The sequence below is a fragment of the Cyanistes caeruleus genome, chromosome 20, assembly GCF_971803275.1.
Source record: "Cyanistes caeruleus chromosome 20, bCyaCae1.hap1.1, whole genome shotgun sequence".
NCBI classification, from domain to species: domain Eukaryota; kingdom Metazoa; phylum Chordata; class Aves; order Passeriformes; family Paridae; genus Cyanistes; species Cyanistes caeruleus.
This window is the reverse complement of record NC_141720.1, coordinates 566535-588816: the sequence shown is the minus strand read 5'-3', so window position 1 is coordinate 588816 and position 22282 is coordinate 566535. Positions and strand designations below refer to the sequence as shown.

The 22282-nt window shown below is 60.7% G+C and overlaps 2 protein-coding genes across 6 annotated transcripts; one reads left to right on the top strand and one right to left on the bottom strand.

Moving 5' to 3' along the window:
• Positions 1–4971: 4971 nt before the first annotated feature.
• Positions 4972–19411, bottom strand: NDOR1 (NADPH dependent diflavin oxidoreductase 1). 5 transcript variants are annotated; one of them, XR_015278316.1, is made up of 17 exons: positions 18156–18776; positions 17045–17179; positions 16469–16546; positions 16092–16189; positions 15286–15384; positions 14610–14711; positions 13982–14188; positions 13568–13689; positions 12516–12736; positions 12059–12166; positions 11247–11361; positions 10670–10816; positions 10061–10179; positions 9778–9876; positions 8958–9061; positions 7632–7726; positions 4972–5176 (listed from the first exon to the last, which is right to left on the bottom strand). XR_015278316.1 is itself a non-coding variant. In XM_023938028.2 (17 exons), the coding sequence occupies exons 1-17, from the start codon at positions 18273–18275 to the stop codon at positions 5144–5146; spliced, it is 2040 nt and encodes a 679-aa protein (XP_023793796.2). In that variant the 5' UTR covers positions 18276–18776; the 3' UTR covers positions 4972–5143. The 5 variants fall into 5 exon arrangements, 4 of the variants coding, with proteins under 4 accessions (XP_023793796.2, XP_023793797.2, XP_086714952.1 ...); XM_023938028.2 differs by having other exon boundaries at positions 8958–9099; XM_023938029.2 differs by lacking the exons at positions 8958–9061; positions 9778–9876 and having other exon boundaries at positions 18156–19411.
• TMEM203 (transmembrane protein 203) lies at positions 18788–19571 on the top strand. The gene has a single exon (XM_086858830.1). The coding sequence runs from the start codon at positions 18788–18790 to the stop codon at positions 19196–19198; it is 411 nt and encodes a 136-aa protein (XP_086714956.1). The 3' UTR covers positions 19199–19571.
• The last annotated feature ends 2711 nt before the right edge of the window (positions 19572–22282 follow it).

The window sequence follows — 22282 nt, the reverse complement described above, 5'->3', positions numbered from 1 at the left end:
GCTCAGGAGCCTCTGCCGCCGGGTGCAGCCGCATCCTCACCGAGAGGCCGCCCCAAGAGGGGCAGCACCGTGAGCATCCAACAGCCCCTTCCTCCTCCTCCTCCTCCTCCTCTTCCTCCTCCCCAGCACCAGCGCAGTACTGACCCGCCACGCTCCGGAGCAGAGGGCAGCGGCTGCTGCCACCGTGCAGGAACAGCCTCCTGCGCCGAGCCCGGCTCTGCCCGGTCCGGTTTGGCAGCTTCGGGAAGAGCCTCAAAGGCACCGAGCCCGGGGCCAGCGGCCATGGCCGCTCCAATCAGCTCCCGCCGGAGCTGGGGAGGAGCTGGGCCCGCAGCCGCCTCTTCTCCTTGCCCAGCACAAGTGGAGTCATCCCTGTGGCCACTGCTGCTCACTGCTCACACTGCTCACACTGCTCACACTGCTCACACTGCTCACACTGCTCACACTGCTGCTCACACTGCTGCTCACACTGCTCACACTGCTGCTCACACTGCTGCTCACACTGCTGCTCACACTGCTGCTCACACTGCTGCTCACACTGCTGCTCACACTGCTCACACTGCTCACACTGCTGCTCACACTGCTCACACTGCTGCTCACACTGCTGCTCACACTGCTGCTCACACTGCTCACACTGCTGCTCACACTGCTCACACTGCTCACACTGCTCACACTGCTGCTCACACTGCTCACACTGCTCACACTGCTGCTCACACTGCTCACACTGCTGCTCACACTGCTGCTCACACTGCTGCTCACACTGCTGCTCACACTGCTCACACTGCTGCTCACACTGCTCACACTGCTGCTCACACTGCTCACACTGCTCACACTGCTCACACTGCTGCTCACACTGCTGCTCACACTGCTCACACTGCTGCTCACACTGCTGCTCACACTGCTGCTCACACTGCTCACACTGCTGCTCACACTGCTCACACTGCTCACACTGCTCACACTGCTCACACTGCTCACACTGCTCACACTGCTGCTCACACTGCTGCTCACACTGCTCACACTGCTGCTCACACTGCTCACACTGCTGCTCACACTGCTGCTCACACTGCTCACACTGCTGCTCACACTGCTCACACTGCTGCTCACACTGCTCACACTGCTCACACTGCTCACACTGCTGCTCACACTGCTGCTCACACTGCTCACACTGCTGCTCACACTGCTCACACTGCTCACACTGCTGCTCACACTGCTCACACTGCTCACACTGCTCACACTGCTCACACTGCTGCTCACACTGCTCACACTGCTCACACTGCTGCTCACACTGCTCACACTGCTGCTCACACTGCTCACACTGCTCACACTGCTCACACTGCTGCTCACACTGCTGCTCACACTGCTGCTCACACTGCTGCTCACACTGCTGCTCACACTGCTCACACTGCTCACACTGCTCACACTGCTGCTCACACTGCTCACACTGCTCACACTGCTGCTCACACTGCTGCTCACACTGCTGCTCACACTGCTCACACTGCTCACACTGCTGCTCACACTGCTGCTCACACTGCTCACACTGCTCACACTGCTCACACTGCTCACACTGCTGCTCACACTGCTCACACTGCTCACACTGCTCACACTGCTGCTCACACTGCTCACACTGCTCACACTGCTCACACTGCTGCTCACACTGCTCACACTGCTGCTCACACTGCTGCTCACACTGCTGCTCACACTGCTGCTCACACTGCTCACACTGCTCACACTGCTCACACTGCTGCTCACACTGCTCACACTGCTCACACTGCTGCTCACACTGCTGCTCACACTGCTCACACTGCTCACACTGCTCACACTGCTGCTCACACTGCTCACACTGCTCACACTGCTCACACTGCTGCTCACACTGCTCACACTGCTCACACTGCTCACACTGCTGCTCACACTGCTGCTCACACTGCTGCTCACACTGCTGCTCACACTGCTCACACTGCTCACACTGCTCACACTGCTGCTCACACTGCTCACACTGCTCACACTGCTGCTCACACTGCTGCTCACACTGCTCACACTGCTGCTCACACTGCTCACACTGCTCACACTGCTCACACTGCTGCTCACACTGCTGCTCACACTGCTGCTCACACTGCTCACACTGCTGCTCACACTGCTCACACTGCTCACACTGCTCACACTGCTCACACTGCTGCTCACACTGCTCACACTGCTCACACTGCTGCTCACACTGCTGCTCACACTGCTGCTCACACTGCTCACACTGCTCACACTGCTGCTCACACTGCTCACACTGCTGCTCACACTGCTCACACTGCTCACACTGCTGCTCACACTGCTGCTCACACTGCTGCTCACACTGCTCACACTGCTCACACTGCTGCTCACACTGCTCACACTGCTGCTCACACTGCTCACACTGCTCACACTGCTCACACTGCTGCTCACACTGCTGCTCACACTGCTCACACTGCTCACACTGCTGCTCACACTGCTCACACTGCTGCTCACACTGCTCACACTGCTCACACTGCTCACACTGCTGCTCACACTGCTCACACTGCTCACACTGCTGCTCACACTGCTCACACTGCTGCTCACACTGCTCACACTGCTGCTCACACTGCTGCTCACACTGCTCACACTGCTGCTCACACTGCTCACACTGCTGCTCACACTGCTGCTCACACTGCTCACACTGCTCACACTGCTCACACTGCTCACACTGCTCACACTGCTGCTCACACTGCTCACACTGCTCACACTGCTCACACTGCTGCTCACACTGCTGCTCACACTGCTCACACTGCTGCTCACACTGCTGCTCACACTGCTCACACTGCTCACACTGCTCACACTGCTGCTCACACTGCTGCTCACACTGCTCACACTGCTGCTCACACTGCTCACACTGCTCACACTGCTCACACTGCTGCTCACACTGCTGCTCACACTGCTGCTCACACTGCTCACACTGCTCACACTGCTCACACTGCTCACACTGCTGCTCACACTGCTCACACTGCTCACACTGCTGCTCACACTGCTCACACTGCTGCTCACACTGCTCACACTGCTGCTCACACTGCTCACACTGCTCACACTGCTCACACTGCTGCTCACACTGCTGCTCACACTGCTGCTCACACTGCTGCTCACACTGCTCACACTGCTCACACTGCTCACACTGCTCACACTGCTCACACTGCTGCTCACACTGCTCACACTGCTGCTCACACTGCTGCTCACACTGCTCACACTGCTGCTCACACTGCTCACACTGCTCACACTGCTGCTCACACTGCTGCTCACACTGCTCACACTGCTCACACTGCTCACACTGCTGCTCACACTGCTCACACTGCTGCTCACACTGCTCACACTGCTCACACTGCTCACACTGCTGCTCACACTGCTCACACTGCTCACACTGCTGCTCACACTGCTGCTCACACTGCTCACACTGCTCACACTGCTCACACTGCTGCTCACACTGCTCACACTGCTCACACTGCTGCTCACACTGCTCACACTGCTCACACTGCTCACACTGCTGCTCACACTGCTGCTCACACTGCTGCTCACACTGCTGCTCACACTGCTCACACTGCTGCTCACACTGCTCACACTGCTCACACTGCTGCTCACACTGCTCACACTGCTGCTCACACTGCTCACACTGCTCACACTGCTCACACTGCTCACACTGCTCACACTGCTGCTCACACTGCTGCTCACACTGCTCACACTGCTCACACTGCTCACACTGCTGCTCACACTGCTCACACTGCTCACACTGCTGCTCACACTGCTGGCCCGTGCTCCACCAGTGCAGCCCCCCAGACCCCAGCAGAGCCCCCAGCACGGACCCTGCACTACCCCAGGACAGTTCCCAGAACAGGAACGTAGAACCCGGCCCTGTGCTGCCTCAGCCCAACTCTATCCCCCAGGTTGCTCCCTGTGCTGGGCCACCTCTCTCTGCCATGTCCCACGGGCAGCTTACAGCGCCTGAAGTTCCTTTCCAGGTTTCCTTCCAGGTTTCCCACCTGGACCGTGCCCCAGATGAGGGGATGGTGGCAGCAGGATGATTGATGGCTGCCATGCAGCAGCTCTGCACTGGCCCCACTGGCCCTGGCACATGGGGACACAGCCCAGGCAGGGTCTGCAAGTGCAAGAGCTGCTCAGAGTTGGTTGGGGAGTCCCCAAATCCCCCTGCTCCCCCTCACTGCCCCGGGCACCGCTGGCCCCTGCAGGACCCCGTGACTCGGCCGTGGGAGGGTGGCTGGGTCACAGGTGTGACGTGGCACTGCTGTCTCTTCCTGTCCCAGCCTGCTCCCAGGGAATGTCCCTGCTGATTCATGCCCTGGCTCCTAATTGCTATTTACACAGTGGCACCGAGTTCGCTGAACTGGGGGAGGAAGGTGGTGGCACTGGTCCCACTGGGGCACGGGCAGGGCCAGGAGGGTGCAGAGCCTCAAGGCTGCAGGGAAAGGACTGGAAGCAGCTCCCAGGATGGGCTGGAGGAGAAATGCAGCTGAGGAGGCACTCAGGGAAAGGGATAACTCAGCAGGCTCACAATGATGAACTGGCAGCAGAGACAGAGGCACTGAGGCATCTCCTGTGCCTGTCCCTGCTGGCCTTGGCCACTGGAGACAGGGGGAACAGGTCTGTCCAGGCAGCCTCCTCCTGCCGCAAGCACTGCTGAGTAATGCCGGGGTGGAGAGACTCCCATGCAACACTTCCCTTCCTCTGGCCCTGCCAACACCAGCAGCCTCAGCTCCAGCAGAGCCCTAGGGTGCCACCCACCCCACACAGGGACCCCACGCACCCCCAAGAGACCTCTGGCCCCTGCTCTGGTGGGGTGTGGGCACAGGGAGCCAAACCCCCCAGGAGATGGGGTCCCCCTGGTGCTGTCAGGGAGGGGCTGGTTGGGTAAATCCACCCCCATCCTGGCTGGGGTAATCCCAGCCCAAGAAAGATGCCAGAGGCAGATCCCTTTGCTGGCTCCTTTATTCAGGCAGGCTGCGGGCAGGGCGAGGCAGGGAGCCAGGATCACGACCAGGTTTCAGACTGGAAGCGCTGGGACCGTTCCAGGGCTGTTAAATGCTCCTGTGCTTCCGAGGGGGACAGGCCACCCTCCAGCTGCAGCACCGACTGCAGGGCCTCAGCCACCGCCGCTGGCATCTCCTTGGCGTTCCTGGGGAGAGAGCAGGACACGATGGAGGCAGAGCAGCAGCCCCAGCGCTCCGGGATCAGCAATCACCAGTTCCCATGGCCAGGCCCACCACAGGGCAGTGGGAACCTGCCCCATCCTGCCAGAGGCTGCCTGGCACAGGGTAATGACAGGCCTGAGAGGCAGCTCCTACCCCTCCCTTGAGAGCAGGGCCGTTATCCACAGGGCTCCCCAGCACAGGCAGAAACACAGCCACGGGCCCCAGAGCCCATCACAGCATCACAGGTCAGGAGCCCAAACGCTGCCCCACGCAGCTCCATTTGCCAGCATCCTCATTAGAGAGCCACGGGCAACATGCACGGCTTGGAATTGATCAGCAGGAGGGCAGGAGCCTGTCCTTTCATCTCTGGAACCACTCAATGTCAAACATGTCTGATCCTCAGCTGGGCAGGAGCAGCCACTCCTGTCCTGCTGCTGCCTGCTCTCAAGAAATCCAGAATCATTGGTTTGATGGTGACATTTGGAACCAAAGCCGGTTCAAACCTCAAAATCAGAGAAATGCTGGAGAAAACATCGAGCCCCAGTGTAGAAAATACCCAAATAGAACTCAGCGCTTTCAAGCACAATTATTTCTTAGGGGAAATCAGAAATTCAGATTCTTTTTTCCTGGAGAGAGTTTCATCTGATGAACTGCCTGTGCGACAAAAAAAAAAATCTAATAAAAAATTTCCCAGCCTGCTCCAATTGGCAGGAGCATCTGGCAACGTCCTTGCTGTTTCCCAAGAACAAGGCAGAATTCTGACTTGTGTTTGAAGCTGATTAACATCCCAAAATACCCAGAAAGGAGGTCTTCTTTTTTTGGAAGACTCGAATTGTTTCTGAGTCAGGCACTGATATGCAAGTACAAGATAAGGAGCTGGGCTTTGTGATGGAAAACATGTCAAATAGCTATTTTTTTTCAAAAAAAGAGACATTTTCAACCTTTTTGCCCCTGAGTGACACAAGCTAGGAACAATCGTAGAGCAGATGCAGCCCTGGCTCCCCAGAGCCCGCCTGGAAGGGAAGGGAAGGCAGACACAAGTGTCCCATGGCTGCTGCTCAGGGTCACACAGCTCAGAACTCACTTCCCCCAACTTTCTCCCAGTCTGGCTGAAACTGTGAATTTGGGGGGAAAATAGGATCACCCACCTGCACTTCCCTGCCTGGCAGCCCAGTGACAGATCAGCCTGTGGGGCAGGGAGAGGCATGGTGATCCTGGGAGCCTTTCTGCAGGGTTTGGGATGGCCAGGAAAGGAGGAACAATGTCCTCTGCAATCAGCACAGTGTCACCTGTACAGGCAGGACCAGGCTCTCGGATCCCACCTGCCTGATGGGGGCTCAGGGACACCCCACACCAGGGACAAAGCCCCCAGCAAGAGGAGTCTCAGAGCAACCCTGATGTCCAAAATACCATCCTCACGGCCACACAAAATCTGCCATGGGGACAGCTGTGCAAGCCCTGCTCTGTCCAAGACACTGCTCCTCTTTGGGGATATCCATCAGCACCAAAAAGCAGGAAAGAGAATGAAAGGAGAGAACAAAGCCAAGAGCTCAACAGCCTCAGCACTTGGGCTGTGCATGGAGGCACAAGTGCTCCAAAGCCCAGACCCAAGGGCAGGAATGCCCAGTTTGGGTGAGGCTCCAGGAAATCCCATGCTGCAGCACTGCAGGATGGAGTGGGGTGGCCTCCACTGCCCGGGAAGTAAACACCCATCTCCTTCTCCCAGGAATGCAGCCAGGCCAGCCTCGCCCTGCCCGTGCCAGGGGAGTTCCTGCTCTCCTGAAGGACAGGTGGGAAGGAACCGCTGCAATCGCTGCTCGTGTCCACAGCCGGGCCCAGGCCCGCACTCCCCGGGGCACAGGGGACACACAAACACCATGGGCAGGCTCTGCCCAGCTCCAGGAGCCCAGAGCACTTCCCAAGCCTCACCCTGGGCAGTGGGGAGCAGCCTCTCGCTGCACTGCAGGCAGGCTGAGGGCTCTGCCCAGGAGATGGCACAGAGCTCACAGCACAGCTGCCCCCAAAGGCCAGACCTCACCCTGTGGCCAGCAGCTCCAGACGTGCAGCCAGCCTCAGCCAAGCACCTGGAGAGGGCCTCTGCTGTCCAAGGAGACTGGCTGTGGTGCAACAGGGCTCGTCCCTGCCCTGGGAGGCAGCTTGGGGAGCAAAGAGCCAGGCAGAATGTGCCAAGGCTCCCCAAGCTGCTCCTGAGCCCCAGCAGCACGGGGGCCAGGCCTCTCATGTGTGTGCACGTGCTGTGGGGCAGAGGCTGGGCAGGTGGCACTGGCTGGAGAAGCTTTGTCAGCTGTGCCCCTCCTAATGGCAACATGGGCTAGGTGACAAATGTCCCTCTTAGCCCAGGGCTCCTGGAGCAGGACATACAGAGAGGAGCAATGAGCTGCCCTGCTCCCCCGAGCCCTGCAGAGACCTGTCACTCACCCAGCCAGGTAGACATGAGCATTCCCACCGCTCAGCAGCTCCCACAGCAGCCTCCCATTCTCCCGGATGCGGTGCTGGACATAAACCTTCTCCTCCTGCAGGGAAACAAGGCACTGAGCCCAGCAGCTCTGGAGCAGCCCCAGCTCCTGCTCTCAGGACTGTTTGCAGGGGCTGTTTGCAGGAGCTCAGGGCAGCACAGCCCCCTGGGACTGGAGGCACTGGGAGAAGCAGCTGGATCAGTGAGCAGTGTGGAGAAGAGGAACCCCACAAGCGATGTCTGCACTGGGATGGGCTGGTGGGAGATGGGTGCAGCAGCAGGAGCTTCACTGGGGAACACTGGGCCCCAAGCAGCCTCCTAAATCCACTGGTGTCCACTGGTCAGGGTGTTGACCTGGGCAGGCCCTGTGAGGGTTTCCCCCCTGCCCTCTCCTCTCTTCTCCCAGCACAGGCAGAGAAGGCTCTGTGGCCCCTCTGTGCCAAGTTTGCTACACGACACAGACCCTTCCCTGTACCCTTGACTGCTGGAGACCTGAAACAGCTTGGAAGGGCAGAAAGCTTGGAGGGACAGCCTCAGTCCCAGTCCCTGCCCCTCCACTATGCTTAGGGACTGGACGAGGACTGGCTTTGGGCACAGTACAGCCCAGTCAAGGAGAGTTCCCAAAGGGTTAATCCACAAGACTTCAAGCATCCAAGTAACTGCCTACAGCCCTGGCTCCTGCCCAAGAGAACACCATTGCCAACGTGCCTGAACTCACTGCTGGCCCAGAGGGCTCCCGTGACAAAGGTGACACTGTGATGAAGGCCAGGCCCCGTGCTGGGCGTCCCCCACGCCTGATTCTGCTGAGCCATGGGCACAGCCTCCTCCCCACGCCCCCCTCCCCAAAGGCAGGACAGCTCTCGCTGTGGCTCAGCTCCTGCAGGCTGGAGATGTGTGTGGGAGCAGCCCTGAGCAGCTCCAGCCCACAGGAGCTGGTCACTGTGAGTCCCACAGCTCCACTGGCTGATGGCCCTGGAGTGCCAGCTCAGCCTGGGCACGGCTCCCACTGGGCAGTGCCCTCACCAGCACAGCCAGCCTCAGCTTCATTAACCATAACGAGCTTGGTGCTGCCAGAGGCCCTGCCAGCCAGGCTGGGCTCCGAGGGGATCATCTAAGGGCCTAGAAACCAGAGCACCCCAGTGACAGACGGGGGCCACGATGTCTCAGGGCACCCTGGTTTGGCTGGGACCAGCCTGCACTGAGGGCAGATGTGCTGGGACAGGGGACACTGCAAAGGGACTTCAGAGAGAAGAGCAAAACCTTGCTCTATGGAGCATCCCAGCCCTCACCTGGGTCTGACAACAAGGATGAGTTAAAGGCTCTGGTATCTCCTGAAGCCAAAGGCACAACAGCCCAATGTGGCTCGTCCCACCTGGCTGTGCTCCCAGTCAGCCTTGGGGGCAGAGGACTCAGGTGAAAAACTGCTCTGGCCTGTGGAGCAGGAGAGAGGGGACACTCCAGTGGAAGCCCTGTCCCTCCACAGTCAGCAAGAGCAGAAGGTGGCTCTGGCTGCTCTCCAGACTCAGAGAGCAGCAGGTGCCCCTTCACTGGTCGTTCAACAACGCTCTGCAGTGCTGCTCCTGTTCATCACAGGCTTGGAAAGCCTTCACAGAAACACCCAGCTCCTGTCTCACAAGTGAGCAGATAAAAGATGCTGAATTCATGTCAACACATCACACAGCCAGGAGAAAGGGCTGGGGCTGGTGCAGCTGAGCTACTGAGAGATCCCCGTTCCCTTTTTATCACATCTGTGTTCCAGAGCCAGGGTGAGCTTTCAGTGCCATCAAGGGACAGAGGAAGGCAGTGAAACATCCCCAGCTCAGAGAGCCTCTCTGACAGCACTGCAGCCCCAAGGGGGATCAGGGCTGCCCACCAGAGACACTGCCTGGGGAAGCAGGAAGCAAAGTGAGGGGCTGAGTTCTGGGTGTGCTCACACCCGTGGGGAGCTCTCCTCCAGGGACTCACAGAGAGCTGGCACAGAGGCCAAGCTCCTCAGCTCCAGCCAGGGCCCAGAGGGACACTGAGGGACACTGTGAGGGGGCTGGTACTTAACCAAGAAGTTATTGCCTGGTGACCCTCCGAGAGGCTTGGGAGCCTTTTATCACTCACGTGGTCCAGCCAAACAAAGCTGGTTAAAGCCTTATCTGCTCTGCTGCTCTCCAGCCTTGTCCCAGCAACCTTCCCAGCTGAACTTAGCCACACACTTCCCTGCAGGGCAGGAGAGGAACTCAGCCAGCACTGAGGTGTGTGGGGGAGTGAGGTGCCCACTCTGCCACCTCACCAGACCCCTCGCAGGCCACGCCAACAGGCACAGGGGACAGACACACTGCCAGAGTCCCATCAGCGCTGCTTGAGATGCTCTTGTACCCACCTTCCTCCTCTGGGCACTAACCTGGTCCCTGGAGAAGGCTGTGAAGAGTGTCAGGAAGCCCTTTGTCACCAGCTCTTCCCACTCTGTCTGGCAGTAGAAGTCCTTGGATTTGTGTCGGCAGCCGAAGAAGAGGCAGTTCCCTGCAGGAGCAGAGCACCAGGGCTGTGCTGGGAGCAGCCAGTGCTGAGCACTGCTGGTGCCACCTGGCTGACAGCCCTGGCCTGCAGAGCCACCAGCCATGTGAGCATGAAGTGACCTGTGGCAACCAGAGGCCGCTGTCTGCTGGAAAAGGAGGGGGGCAGAAAGTGTCCCCCAGGGCTGCCTGTTCCCTGAGCCAACACAATGAGGATGGGACAAGCTGTAGCACAGCTGAGCTCAGTAACCTGTGTTCACTCCCAGAGAGCCAAGGAAGAGCCTCTGCAGAGCCTGACCCAGCCCAGGGGGCTGCCCTGCAGCACAGCCTGTGAATAACCACACAGGCTGCACACAGCAGGCTCTGCGCCTCACCTGCCCCGGGGCTCAGCCTGCTTCTGCTCAAAGCAGAAAAGCCTGACCTGGTGGAACCCTCACACCCCCAGTCCATCTTCCATCTGCTGACACAGAGCTGTGTGTGCAAGGCCCATACCTCACCTGTGCGTCCCAGGGCCACCCGCTCCTGTATCGCAGCTCGGAAAGGTGCCACCCCTGTGCCAGGGCCAATCATGATCACAGGGATGGCAGGGTCATCTGGGAACTTCATTCCTCCTTTCTTCACCCAAAGGGGCACGTGGACATCACCTGCCAAACAGAGAGCCCCGAGCATCACCCCAGCAGCAGAGCCCTGTGCCTGCCTGCAGAGGCACCCAGCTCCTCCAGGGTGCTGTGTGACCTCTGAACGAAGGGATCAGCCTTCCCACAGCTGTGCCCACTCAGAGCTACCAGCTCCAGGACACCAGGAGCAGCCCACAGCAGGGCCAGGCAGCTGGGAGAAAGCCAGGAGTTCAGGGTAAGCTGGAGAGGCACATGGTGCTCTGATGAGGATGGGAGCAGTGAGGAAGGACAGCAGGACCATCCTGCCAGGCCAGTGTGCTCCCCATGGAGCTGGAGCTCCAGCCAGGCAGCTCCTGCACATCACCCACACAGCCCCATCACGGGCCCGAGGGATGAGCACTGGCTGCTGTGGGAAGCACTCAGGATTCCCCAGAGTCTCCAGAGTCCAAGCACTTACCCTTGTCTGGGCTGAGAGAAGCCAGCCAGGTGGAGCAGAGCCCACGGCGGGGTTTGCTGAGCCGTGTCTTGTACCGCACCACGGCCACCAGGATCTGCATCCGCTCGGGATGGGCCTGTGCCACACAGAGCCATGAGCACACCCCCAGCACAGCTCCTCCAGGGCCAAACTGTGCCCTGCAACACCTGTCCTAGCCTGGCACAGCCACTTACCCAGCACAGCTCCTCATGCACAGCCCAGCACCTCCTCCAGGGCCAAACTGTGCCCTGTAACACCCTCCTAGCCTGGCACAGCCACTTACAATGGAGCACACCCTTGCTCAAAACCTTCCCAAAGGGGAAGGGGGTTTTCCTGGAGAAGCACTGCTACAGGAATGCTCTGCACAGCTGGAATCAGTGATGGTGGCTGTCCAACCCCAGAGCCCTCGTGGAGGACAAATGCAGGCACGCACGGGCTGAGCCTGCAGGCAGCCGAGCCGGGCCCAGTGCCACCTCCCGGCAGGAGCAGCGAGCAGCTCCCCCTTGCCCAGCTCCTGGGACACTGCTGGCACATCCCACTGCTCCCAGGGACAGCGACACCAGACCTCTGAGCTGGACTGGAACAGTCCTGGCACTTGCAGGGCTGCAGGACAGCAATCTGAAGGCTGGCCTAGCCCTGAAGCTTGCATCCAGCACACCAGGCTGCTGCAGGCTCAGCACAGAGCAGGGATTTGCGTGGGCTGTGGAGGCTCCATCTACACCAACAGTCAGCCCAGGCCCTGCCAGACCCTCTGCTCAGAGACTGAAATGAGGCCAGAAGGGCTGAGCTCTTACCAGCAGGGAGGAGGCGATGGAGAAGGCGCGGGGTCTGATGCGAGGGATGAGGTCCAGCAGGTAATCAGCTGGGATGGCACACGTGGTGTGAGGGAAATCCCACAAGGCCTGCAAAGCCAAGAGGGTGAGGCCTGGTGACCCCTGAAGGCAGCCTGCCTGCCCTCAGGGTGCCAGGGGCTCTCCCCCACAGCTGTGCCACACACCCCCAGCTAAAGGCACCACACGGGCACCTCTGAGCACCAACCACCCTGTCCCATTGCCCTGTGCCCCCCAGAGCCACACAGCGCCCACACAAGAGCCCACCAGGATCTAGAGCTGGTCTGAACTGCCAGTGGAAATCCATGGACACTTCAGAAAGTGGAAACTTCTCAACCAAGAAATGATGGCTGATCGTGTCCTGGGTGCTGTCAGCCCCAGCACAGCCCTCAGGGGCAGGTCTGCCCTGCTCCAGCCTCACCTCCAGCGTGGTCCTGCGGGGCCGGTTGCAGTAGCTGTACAGCTCCTCCTGGCCCTGTGCTGAGCTGAACTCCTGCAGCTTCTCCCTCTCCAGCTCATTGGGGGAGAAGTAGGCCAGGAGCTCGAAGAAGGAGCGCCGTGGCACACAGGAGATGTCCAGGTAGTGTGTGACCAGGTACTGGATGGTGCAGGGCTGTGGCAGGAGGGGAGGGAGGGACGTGCCTGCAGAGCAAGGCAGTGGGGACAGCTCAGGACCAGCACCTGCTGTCCCCAGAGCAGGGCAACCCACGAGCTACTGGAGCCAATTCCACCCATCCCTGCTCCCACCATGTCCACTCCCTCCTGCTCTCCCCAGTTTGCTTTTCAAGCCCACGGGTTTGCAACAGAGACAGTCGGTGGTGCTCAGCCGTCCCCTGCTTTTGGCAGGTGCTTTGGGATAATGCCTTATCCACATGGCTCCCGCCCTGCACACATTGTGCTTGCACACAATGCAGCGGAAATAACCAGCAGTGACATGTGTCCATGTCTCCCACGTCTCTCCCAGGGGTGTGAGGAGCAGCCTGAATGTCTCTTGGGTTTGTCTGCCAGGCAAAAATTCCAGCACGGACAGACACAGGGAAGTTGGAGGCGGAATGGGCGCTCAGGGGCCAGGAGAAAAGCTCTCCCTGTTCCATGCAGGCACCAAGAGCTCTGGGGGACCTCCAAGGGCTTCCTCTGGTTGTTCGTGCTGGCTTGTGGCTGCAGGAGCCCCTCAGGAGGTCCCTGGGGCACAGGAAGCAGAGGATTCCCAGTTTGGGTCTGGGGCTGAGGAGGCTGCAGGGTCCTCCCCACTCTGTGCAGGGGCTGCCAAGGCACAAGGCCCAGGTGGAGCCTGGCACTGCTGGATTCCTCCAGTCCCAGCAGCCCTGCACAGGATCCACCCCCAGCACTGCAGGGAAGGACAGGCAGGTGTCCTGCAGCCATCCAACACTCCCAGCAGAGCTCCAGGCTGGGCCAGAGCCCAGGGGATGCCCTATCTCACAGGAAGGGGAAGGAGCAGCAGGCAGGACCTACCGGGCTCCGTGGGCTCCAGCACAAAGCGTCTGTGGGGCTCCAGGCGCAGGAGCTGGCAGAACTGCTGCACATCTTCGGGGCAGTTCTGGGGCTGGATCATCACCACGTCCCCTGCACTGAACCTGGGGATGCAGGGGGAGCTGCCAAGCACAGCCACGGGGCAGAGCCACAGGCACAGCATGGCCACCCTGACCAGCACCCACAGCAGGGGAGGCAAATGCCCAGCGCCACCAAAGGGAGCTGGGAGCCACACAGGCAGGGACCCCCACTCTGAGGATGGGGGCTTGCAGCAGGGACCGTGCCACACGACTGCAGCCCCAGGTAGCAGTGAGGAAAGGCAGCAGCAGAGGAGGGCAGGCTCCAGGACACCTGGTCCCACAGGACAGAGCTCGGGGGAGTCAGGAAAACGCTCACGTGATCCCTGAGCCCGCGATGTCGAACTCGATGAGCCGGACGTCCTGGAAATGGGACTGTGCCGTGACCCTGCGGTTGGCCAGCACGCGGGCAGCGAAGGGATGGAGCTCACACGGGGCAGCCCGGGGCGCTGCCGGCTGCAGCCGCTCGCTGCCGGGCCACGGGGACTCCTCGGGCACGTAGTGCAGGGTGTATCTGGGGGGCAGGCTGTGGAGGGGAGCAGTGCACCGGGGTCACCTGGAGGGTGTCACCAGCACTACCCCTGTCCCCTGGAGCTGGCCGGTGTAAGGGAATGCAATGGAGACTGCCGGGAGCACATCCCAAAGGCTCCAGAGCAGGCGAGGCTGGGCACACACGCTCTGCCAGGGCCAGAGCCACATCAGGACAGACAGATGGGCAGGAGCCAGCTGGGGCAGCTGTCCCACCCCGCAGGGGACAAGGGGACACCCATCCAGAGAGAGATAGGCCACCTGTGGCCAAAGCACAAGGGACACAGGGGACACCAAAAGCTGTGTGGGGAGTGTTCCTGCCCTGAGCAGAGCATGTCTGCACTCTGGAGAACAGCCAAGGAAGCGGAGCCTTTCACCCCAGCCAGCCCCAGCAGTCCCTGCTCAGCCTCTGCACTCACCGCACGTCGGGACTGATGATCTCAAGGCCAGGAGGGAGAGGATACAAGGCAAGGACCTTGTCCCATAAGGCCACGAGCCAGGGATCAACCACTGCATCTGGCCTGCAGGTGGGAAATTCAGGCTGCAGCAACATCATCCCTTCAGGATCAAGCCCTGCTACCCCTGCACATGCCCAACAGCCATCCCACAGTTCCCCCAGGCCATTCCCTTCCAACTTCAGGTCTGGGAAGAAACACATCCCAGCCACTTTAAGCTCTCACTCGCTCTCCAGGACCCAACCTCTGATACCTGAACAGGATCCCAGTCCCTGAGCAGCACCTGTGGGGTCACTGTGTACCTGAGCCATCCACAGCCCTTGCCCCGTGCCAGGTGAGCACAGCTGAGGCTGCTGCAATGCTTGCAGATACAGGGCTGTGTGGCACAGGCATGCCCTGCTCTGAACAGGGCTGGGGCTGAGCAGGGAGCCCCAGGGCCATGGCCACGTTCTGGGGGTCATGAGAAGCAGGTGGCCCAGGTCCTGGCACAGGAGGGTTATGAGCAGAGATCAGCACGTTCCCAGAGAGCTGCAGGAGCAGCCCCACAGTGGGAGCAGCACACAGCCCTGCCATCAGCCCCAGGACAGAGCTGTGGGGCACCCCGGGCCTCCCCTGCCACCCCTCCCACCCTGGCCCTTACCCCAGGTCATGCTGGTCATCTCCCAAGGCCACTGGCAGCAGCGGGTTGCCCCCAAGCTGGAGCAGCCGTTTGTGCAGCTTCTTTGCAACGAAATTAAACCTGAGCAGAGAATAACACAGGGCAGGGCTTTGCAGCAGCACAGCAAACACTGCCACAGCACCAAAACACACTGCCAGGGCTACCAGAGCAGCACACAGGCAGAGGCAGCACTGTGACCTGGCCCATGCCCTGCCCAGCCTGTCCCCAGCCTGTGCCAGTTCACAGAACCAGCTGGGTGCCACTTGCTGGCCCTCACACCCTGTGCCCAGCCCCGAGATGGGACAAGGGGAGGTCCAGCTTCCCTTCAGGACAGCTTGTGCCCTGAGCCATAGAACATTTCCTTCTCTCCAGCCCCTCACTGCCCCACAGAGCTCAGGCACTCCCAACTAGAGCTGCTGGAGGCACACAGGAACAATCTTCTGGGAGAGACCTGGGACCAACAGGGCTGGTTGCCACCTCTGTTTGATGTCTCCTGTTCCCTTGGCCCATGGCTGTGATTAAAGACTAACACATGATGTCTGACCCACTGCTGCAAAGCATCCTTGGTGAGGTTGAGAGCAAAGAAAAAGGCAGAAGCCTAATTCCTGGGGGTTAGGAGGGACACAGCAAGGCAAGGATTTTTAAGGCTGATGGGAGTTACATTTTGTCTGAGCTGCTGCTCCAGAATCAGACTCTGTCTCCCCCTACCCCCTGCGAGCAGCCACTCTGCTCTCTATTGCAGTCAGAGCTGTGAAGAGCAGCTGCCCAGGAGCTGCAGAGCTGCTTACTTGGGGTAGGAGGAGTCCCCGAGGCCCAGCACGGCGTAGTCCAGCTGGCACAGGGAGCCGGCAGGGAGGCTCTTCCGGAACAGGAACCGCCAGAACATCTACGAGGGACACAGGCAGCCAGTGCTGCTGCCATGGCACCTTCCTGCCTGCTTGTCCCTGCATCCCTGCTCATCCTGGATCCCAGCACAGTGCAGAGCACAGTTTTCTGCAGAAGTGCCCCCTGCAACAACCTCAGGAGCCCCCTGCTCATGTTCCCTGGGATGTGACTACTGCTGCTGCAAAGCTCCCCCAGAAAAAATAACCCCTGCTCGAGCTGCTTCAGGAGAGGAAGCTCTGCAGCAGGAACATAAAAGCAACAGGACAGGAGCATGTCCTACCTTCATGTTGTCAGGGGGGTCTCCCTGGCCGGTGGTTGCACACACAAACACCACCAAAGGCTCATGGATGAGGTTGGCCTGTGGGTACAAACGAGCACTGTCAGGTCAGCAGCCTCCAAACTGCTCTGGAGCCAGGCTAGGACTGCTGGGGGTGTTCAGCCTGGGGAAGAGAAGGCTCCAAGGAGACCTCAGAGCCCCTTCCAGTGCCTAAAGGGGCTCCAGGAGAGCTGGAGAGGGACTGGGGACAAGGGATGGAGGGACAGGACAAGGCAGAATGTCCATAAGCTGAAGGAGGGCAGGTTTAGGTCAAATATTGGGAAGAAATTCTTCCCTGTGAGGGTGATGAGGTCCTGGAGCAACGAGCACCAAGCCTGAGTTGAACAGTGTTTGGACAATGCTCTCGGGGACAGGGTGGGGTTGCTGGGGTGTCCTGGGCAGGGCAGGAGTTGACTCGATGATCCTGATGGGTTCCAACCCAGCTTGTTCCATGATTCCAGTGTCCTGTGGGAGGTGTCCCTGCCCCTGGGGATGGAGCAGGAGCAGCAGTGCCCAGAGCAGCCCCCGTGTCCCACTCACCACATCACAGCTGTCCAGGGCCTCCACTCGGCACCGCAAGTGCCGGCGCTTGGCTTCCCTCCCAACCCTCTCCGCCGTGTCCTGGGCTGTCCCAGTCTGGCTGCCGAAGAGCACCAGCAGTCTCCGTTCTGCCATCTGCAAAAAACAGCAGCAGGGAAATCAGCGGGGGCAGGGGAGGGGAGGCAGAGCTGGGGCTGCCCTGGGCCGAGCAGCTCCGAGCCCCAGGGGCTGACACAGCACACAGCCAGCGCAGGGATGGGCAACAGCTGGCACTCACCAGTGGGACTCACGGCTCCCAGAGCTCCCAGGCTCCCCTCCCTGCCCTGTGCAGCACCCAGGGGTGATGCTGTGTCCCAGCCAACAGGATAAACAGGGACACAGGGACACAGGGACTGTGCTTCTTGTCCCCACAAAATCCACATCAGCCCCGATGAACTGCCCTCATCAGCACGGGGTGAGCACAGGGATCAGCTGTTCCCCAGCTCTGGGTTCTACCCTCCTGTGTGTCCCAGGAATCCCCCCTGAGCTGAGGGGCTGGGGCAGAGCTGGAGGCTCAGGGACAGACAGACAAAGGTGTGAGCACACACGGCCAGGCTCTGACAGAGCAAGGGCCCAGCCTGGAGGGAATGCAGCCCTGGGAGCTGTCTGAGCTGCGAAAAGCTGCCATCACCATGTGCCCATAGAATAATAATAAACTAAATCATAATAATAAAAAATAAAATCGCAGAATCCCAGACTGGTTTGGGCTGCAAAACCCTGAAAGCCCATCCCACCCCAGCCATGGCAGGGACACCTCCCACTGTCCCAGCTGCTCCCAGCCCTGTCCAGCCTGGCCTTGGGCACTGCCAGGGATCCAGGGGCAGCCCCAGCTGCTCTGGGCACCCTGTGCCAGGCCTGCCCACCCTGCCAGGGAACAATTCCTGCCCAAAATCCCATCCAGCCCTTCCCTCTGGCACTGGGAGCCATTCCCTGTGTCCTGTCCCTCCATCCCTTGTCCCCAGTCCCTCTCCAGCTCTCCTGGAGCCCCTCTGGGCCCTGCCAGGGGCTCCCCGGGATTCTCTCCCCAGGTGAGCACCCCCAGTCCCGGGGCCCGGCCCGGCTCGGGACTCACCATGCACCGGCCCCATCCCGCCGCTGACGTCACCACTGCGCGACAGCTTCCACTGACGTCATCGTCCAGGCTGAGGCTCCGGGACTCTACAGGCACCGCTCCCCCGTCTGATGATGTCATCCGTTCGTCGCCTCTCCCCGTGACGCCATCGCCCCGCGCCGCCAGGCCGGGCCGGGCCTGGGGCCGGTGTCGGTGCTGGGGCCGGACCGGGCCGGGCCGAGCCGAACCGAGCCGGGCTGAGCCGAGCCGGACCGGGCTGAGCTGAACCGGGCCGAGCCGAGCCGACCCGGGCTGAGCCGAGCCGGACTGGGCTGAGCCGGACCGAGCTGGGCTGAGCCGGACCGAGCCGGGCTGAGCCGGACCGAGCCGGGCTGAGCCGGGCCGGGGACTTGTGCCGGTGCCGTTCCGGGTCAGGGGCCGGTGTCGGTACCGGGGCCGGGCCGGGGACTGGTGCCGGTGGCGGTGGCGGGTCAGGGGCCGGGTGACTCGTGCCGGTGCCGGTGGCGGGTCAGGGGCCGGGTGACTCGTGCCGGTGCCGGTGGCGGGTCAGGGGCCGGGTGACTCGTGCCGGTGCCGGTGGCGGGTCAGGGGCCGGGTGACTCGTGCCGGTACCGGTTCCGGAGCCCCGGACGATGCTGTTCTCCCTGCGCGAGCTCGTGCAGTGGCTCGGCTTCGCCACCTTCGAGATCTTCCTGCACGGGCTGGCCCTGCTCGCCTTCTCCGTGCTGCTCGTGCTCAAGCTGGACGGCGCCGCCGCCGCGCTCTCCTGGTGGATCGTGTTCGTGCCCTTCTTCGCCGCCGACGGGCTCAGCACCTACTTCACCACCATCGTGTCCGTGCGGCTGTTCCAGGACGGCGAGAAGCGGCTGGCGGTGCTGCGGCTCTTCTGGATCCTCACCATCCTCAGCCTCAAGTTCGTGTTCGAGATGCTGCTGTGCCAGAAGCTGGTGGAGCACACGCGGGAGCTCTGGTACGGGCTCATCATGTCCCCGGTGTTCATCCTGCTGCAGCTGCTCATGATCCGGGCCTGCCGCGTCAACTGAGCCGAGCCCGGGGGCCCCCGGTGCTCCCGGTGTTCCTGCTGTTCCCGGTGCTCCCGGTGTTCCTGCTGTTCCCGGTGTTCCCGGTGTTCCTGCTGTTCCCGGTGTTCCTGCTGTTCCCGGTGTTCCTGCTGTTCCCGGTGCTCCCGGTGTTCCCGGTGCTCCCGGTGCTGCCGGTGCTGTCCCCGTGCCCAGGGGCAGGTGACACGCTGGGACAGGGGCAGGGCCCCGGCTCGTGGCCGTGTTGCAGAGCATCCTGTTTCTCCAAAAGCTGCACATCCCTCCCTGTGCTCCCTCAGCTCCTGCTCTGTCCTGTCCTCCCAGCGTGGCTGGGCATCACAGTCATTTTATTTTCAAATAAAAATGCGTTCAAGGACTGGGTTTATTTATAACATTCTTTTTGCCTAGAAAGCAAAGGTTGTACCTAAAACCGCTGCCTGGAGGGTGGGTGGTTGCTGTAGATCTGGTACAGCCCAGACTCCTGCCCTGCCCTGCAGCTGGCTCATGGATTTCCAGCTGTCCCCTCTCCTCTTCATGCCTTCAGTGTGCTGGCAGGGTTTTGTAAGGTCATACTGAGATCACTCGTGTGCATTTTTGAACAGGAATATGATTTTTCTTTGTGTTTCACTCCATTTGCTAAATGTGGAAATGGGGTGTGGGGAGGGCAGGAGCGTGCACGGTGGATGCTGGCTCTGAACAGGGGGTGACACTGAGCCCCAGCCTTGGGGTGCAACACTGCCCTCAGAGCCCCAGAGAACAGGAGCAGTCCAGTGTTCCCTGTGGAAGAGCAGAGCAGTGTGTGAAGTGCCAGTGTCACGGGGATGCCCAGGGTGGGATTGTTGGGGTGCCTGTGCTCCCTCCCAGCTCAGGAGATTGTGATTCTCACACACCCAGAGACCTGGACCTGGCTCCCAGGTGCTCTTCAGCTCCTGTTTCACGTTGGGATGTGATCTCCCAGGGTTGGTGTCATCTGCCCCAGGTGCTCAGGTTATTCCACTCGGAGCCTCGCTGGCTCCCCTGAGCCAAGGACGCGTCACCTGGGAGGTGGCAGCCACCTGCCCCTTGTCACCTCCTGCTCAGTGTGAGCTCACCCCTCTTTCTGTGGCTGTGCCACACGCCCCCAGTGACCCCAGAGGCCACGCTGCTGTGGCACCTGCTGTCACAGGAGGTGTGTCACTGCCGTGGGGCTGGGAGCTGTGTGCTCAGTGTCTCTGACAGCAGCAGGACAGGCAGCAAAGCCTCTGAGTCAGGAGGGGACACTCCTGGGGACCCATGGTGCCTTTGGACACTCCCACACCACCAGTTAATTAATAAACTATGGCAGGGGCTCATCAGACCCAAAGAAGATCAAACAGATGATCCCATCCCTCAGCCTCGCTGCGGCGCTGCACGGGCACTGAGCCCTTTCCTGCTGCCCAGCCCTGGTGGGGCTGCCTGGGCCGTGAGTCCCAAACCAACAGCAGCTCCGTCACTGGGGTGTAGTGTCCAAGACAGGGGGACACCCCCCTGTGTGCCCCATCCATCCCCTGTGTGCCCCATCCATCCCCTGTGTGCCCCATCCATCCCCTGTGTGCCACAGCCACCTCACCTGCAAGTGACTTTGCCAGTGTTCTGCTGCTGCCTTGGGGACGTATCAGTGGCCAGCGTGTCCCAGCTCTGCTCTCCGAGGTAAGGCAGCTTTCCTGGGGTGTGTGGGAACACAGGGGTGGCACAGCACTGAGCAGTGGCACGGGCTGTGCTGCCCTGGTGGGGGTGCTGGGCTGGAGGGATGGTCTGGCAGCCAGGACCACCCCGTGTCCCCTGCCAGGACTCGTGCCTGGTGCAGAGGAGCCGCCTGCTGTGCCCAGGGCCACCAAGTCCTGGAACAAACCTTGTTGGGGCATTTGCCCTGGCACACCAGCCTGTGGCCACACAGAATTCCTTCTGGGAGCACCCCCATGGAAACACCCTGCTGGAGCCTCCCTCTGCAGACACAGCTTGAGGGGACCCTGACACCCATTCCCTGCCCGGTGCGAGCACTGAGGGCTCTGGTGAGGGATGGAGACTCCTCAGGTCCAGGCCAGCACTTTCCCATGCTGGAGTACACCCTGGCAAAGATGAAAATCTCACCTCTGGGTGTTTTTGGTGCTGTGCCTGGTGGGCTGGGTATTGCTGCCAGCAGGTCCTTTCCAAACCCAGCAGCAGGGGAGTGTTCTGCTGCTCTGGCCATGTGGATTCCCTGGGCCTCAGCTGCAGCTTCCCAAGGCTGGTGCTGCAGAGCCCAGCCCCAAGGCCCTCTGTACCCCCGGGCTGGTGGGAAGGAGCCTCTGCACAGCCCAGAGCAGCAGCCCTGTGACAGAGAGGCAGTTCCAGCCCCAGCTGCCGCCCTTCTCTGTGTCCCAGCTCCTGCAGGGATGGGAGCAGCCCTTGGAAAGCCACCTGGAACTGGGGAGGGGTACACTGCAGGACAGCAGCCAGTGCTGCTGTGTCCATACACGGAGCACAGCCTGCCTGGCACAGCCCAGATGGGCTCCATGCACCAGGACAGGGCTCCAGCGTGACCTGGGCCTCCAGAGGGGCAAGGGGGCTCCCAAAAAATATCTGGGAATGGATGGCCCAAGGGACCTCCATCCCTCCCTGCAACTTGCCATGGGGAGCACCTGGGGACAAGGAAGCTTCAGATGGCCCAAAGCCCACCAGTCCCACTGGAATGAGAGTGGAAGGAAGGGAGGGCTGGAGCTGGTCCCTGCTGCGACCCAGGGAATGTCTGGCAGAGGAACATGGGGCAGGAGCAAGAGGAGCAGCTCACCTGGAGCCATGGGACATACTCAGAGCCACAGCCTGCACCTCCCACCCCGGACTGGGGTGACATCACAGAGCAGAAACTGAGTTCAGGGAAATGAAACCTTTTTAAACCCTGAGTCAGGGTGTTTTCCTTTCTGAAGGCACCAGGAAGGTGTTGGCAGTGGAGGTGATGTCATTTCACAAACACCAGTGATGGCTGGGCTGGAGTCCCACCAGTCCCCACACCAGCCTGGCAACTCCCTGCTGGCTCCCAGAGTCATTGCAAGGGCCACAGGCAAACAAATACAGTCCAAAAGCAAATCA

Bases quoted from the DNA above. Each gene is read 5' to 3' on its own strand.
- NDOR1 (XM_023938028.2), bottom strand. From the start codon at position 18,275: ATGACATCATCAGACGGGGGAGCGGTGCCTGTAGAGTCCCGGAGCCTC. The intron at 16,190-16,468 runs GTAGGACATGCT...TGTCCCTCGTAG, and splicing joins ACCCCCCTGACAACATGAAG to ATGTTCTGGCGGTTCCTGTT. The intron at 15,385-16,091 runs GTAAGCAGCTCT...TTCTCTGCTCAG, and splicing joins GGGGACTCCTCCTACCCCAA to GTTTAATTTCGTTGCAAAGA.
- TMEM203 (XM_086858830.1), top strand. From the start codon at position 18,788: ATGCTGTTCTCCCTGCGCGAGCTCGTGCAGTGGCTCGGCTTCGCCACC.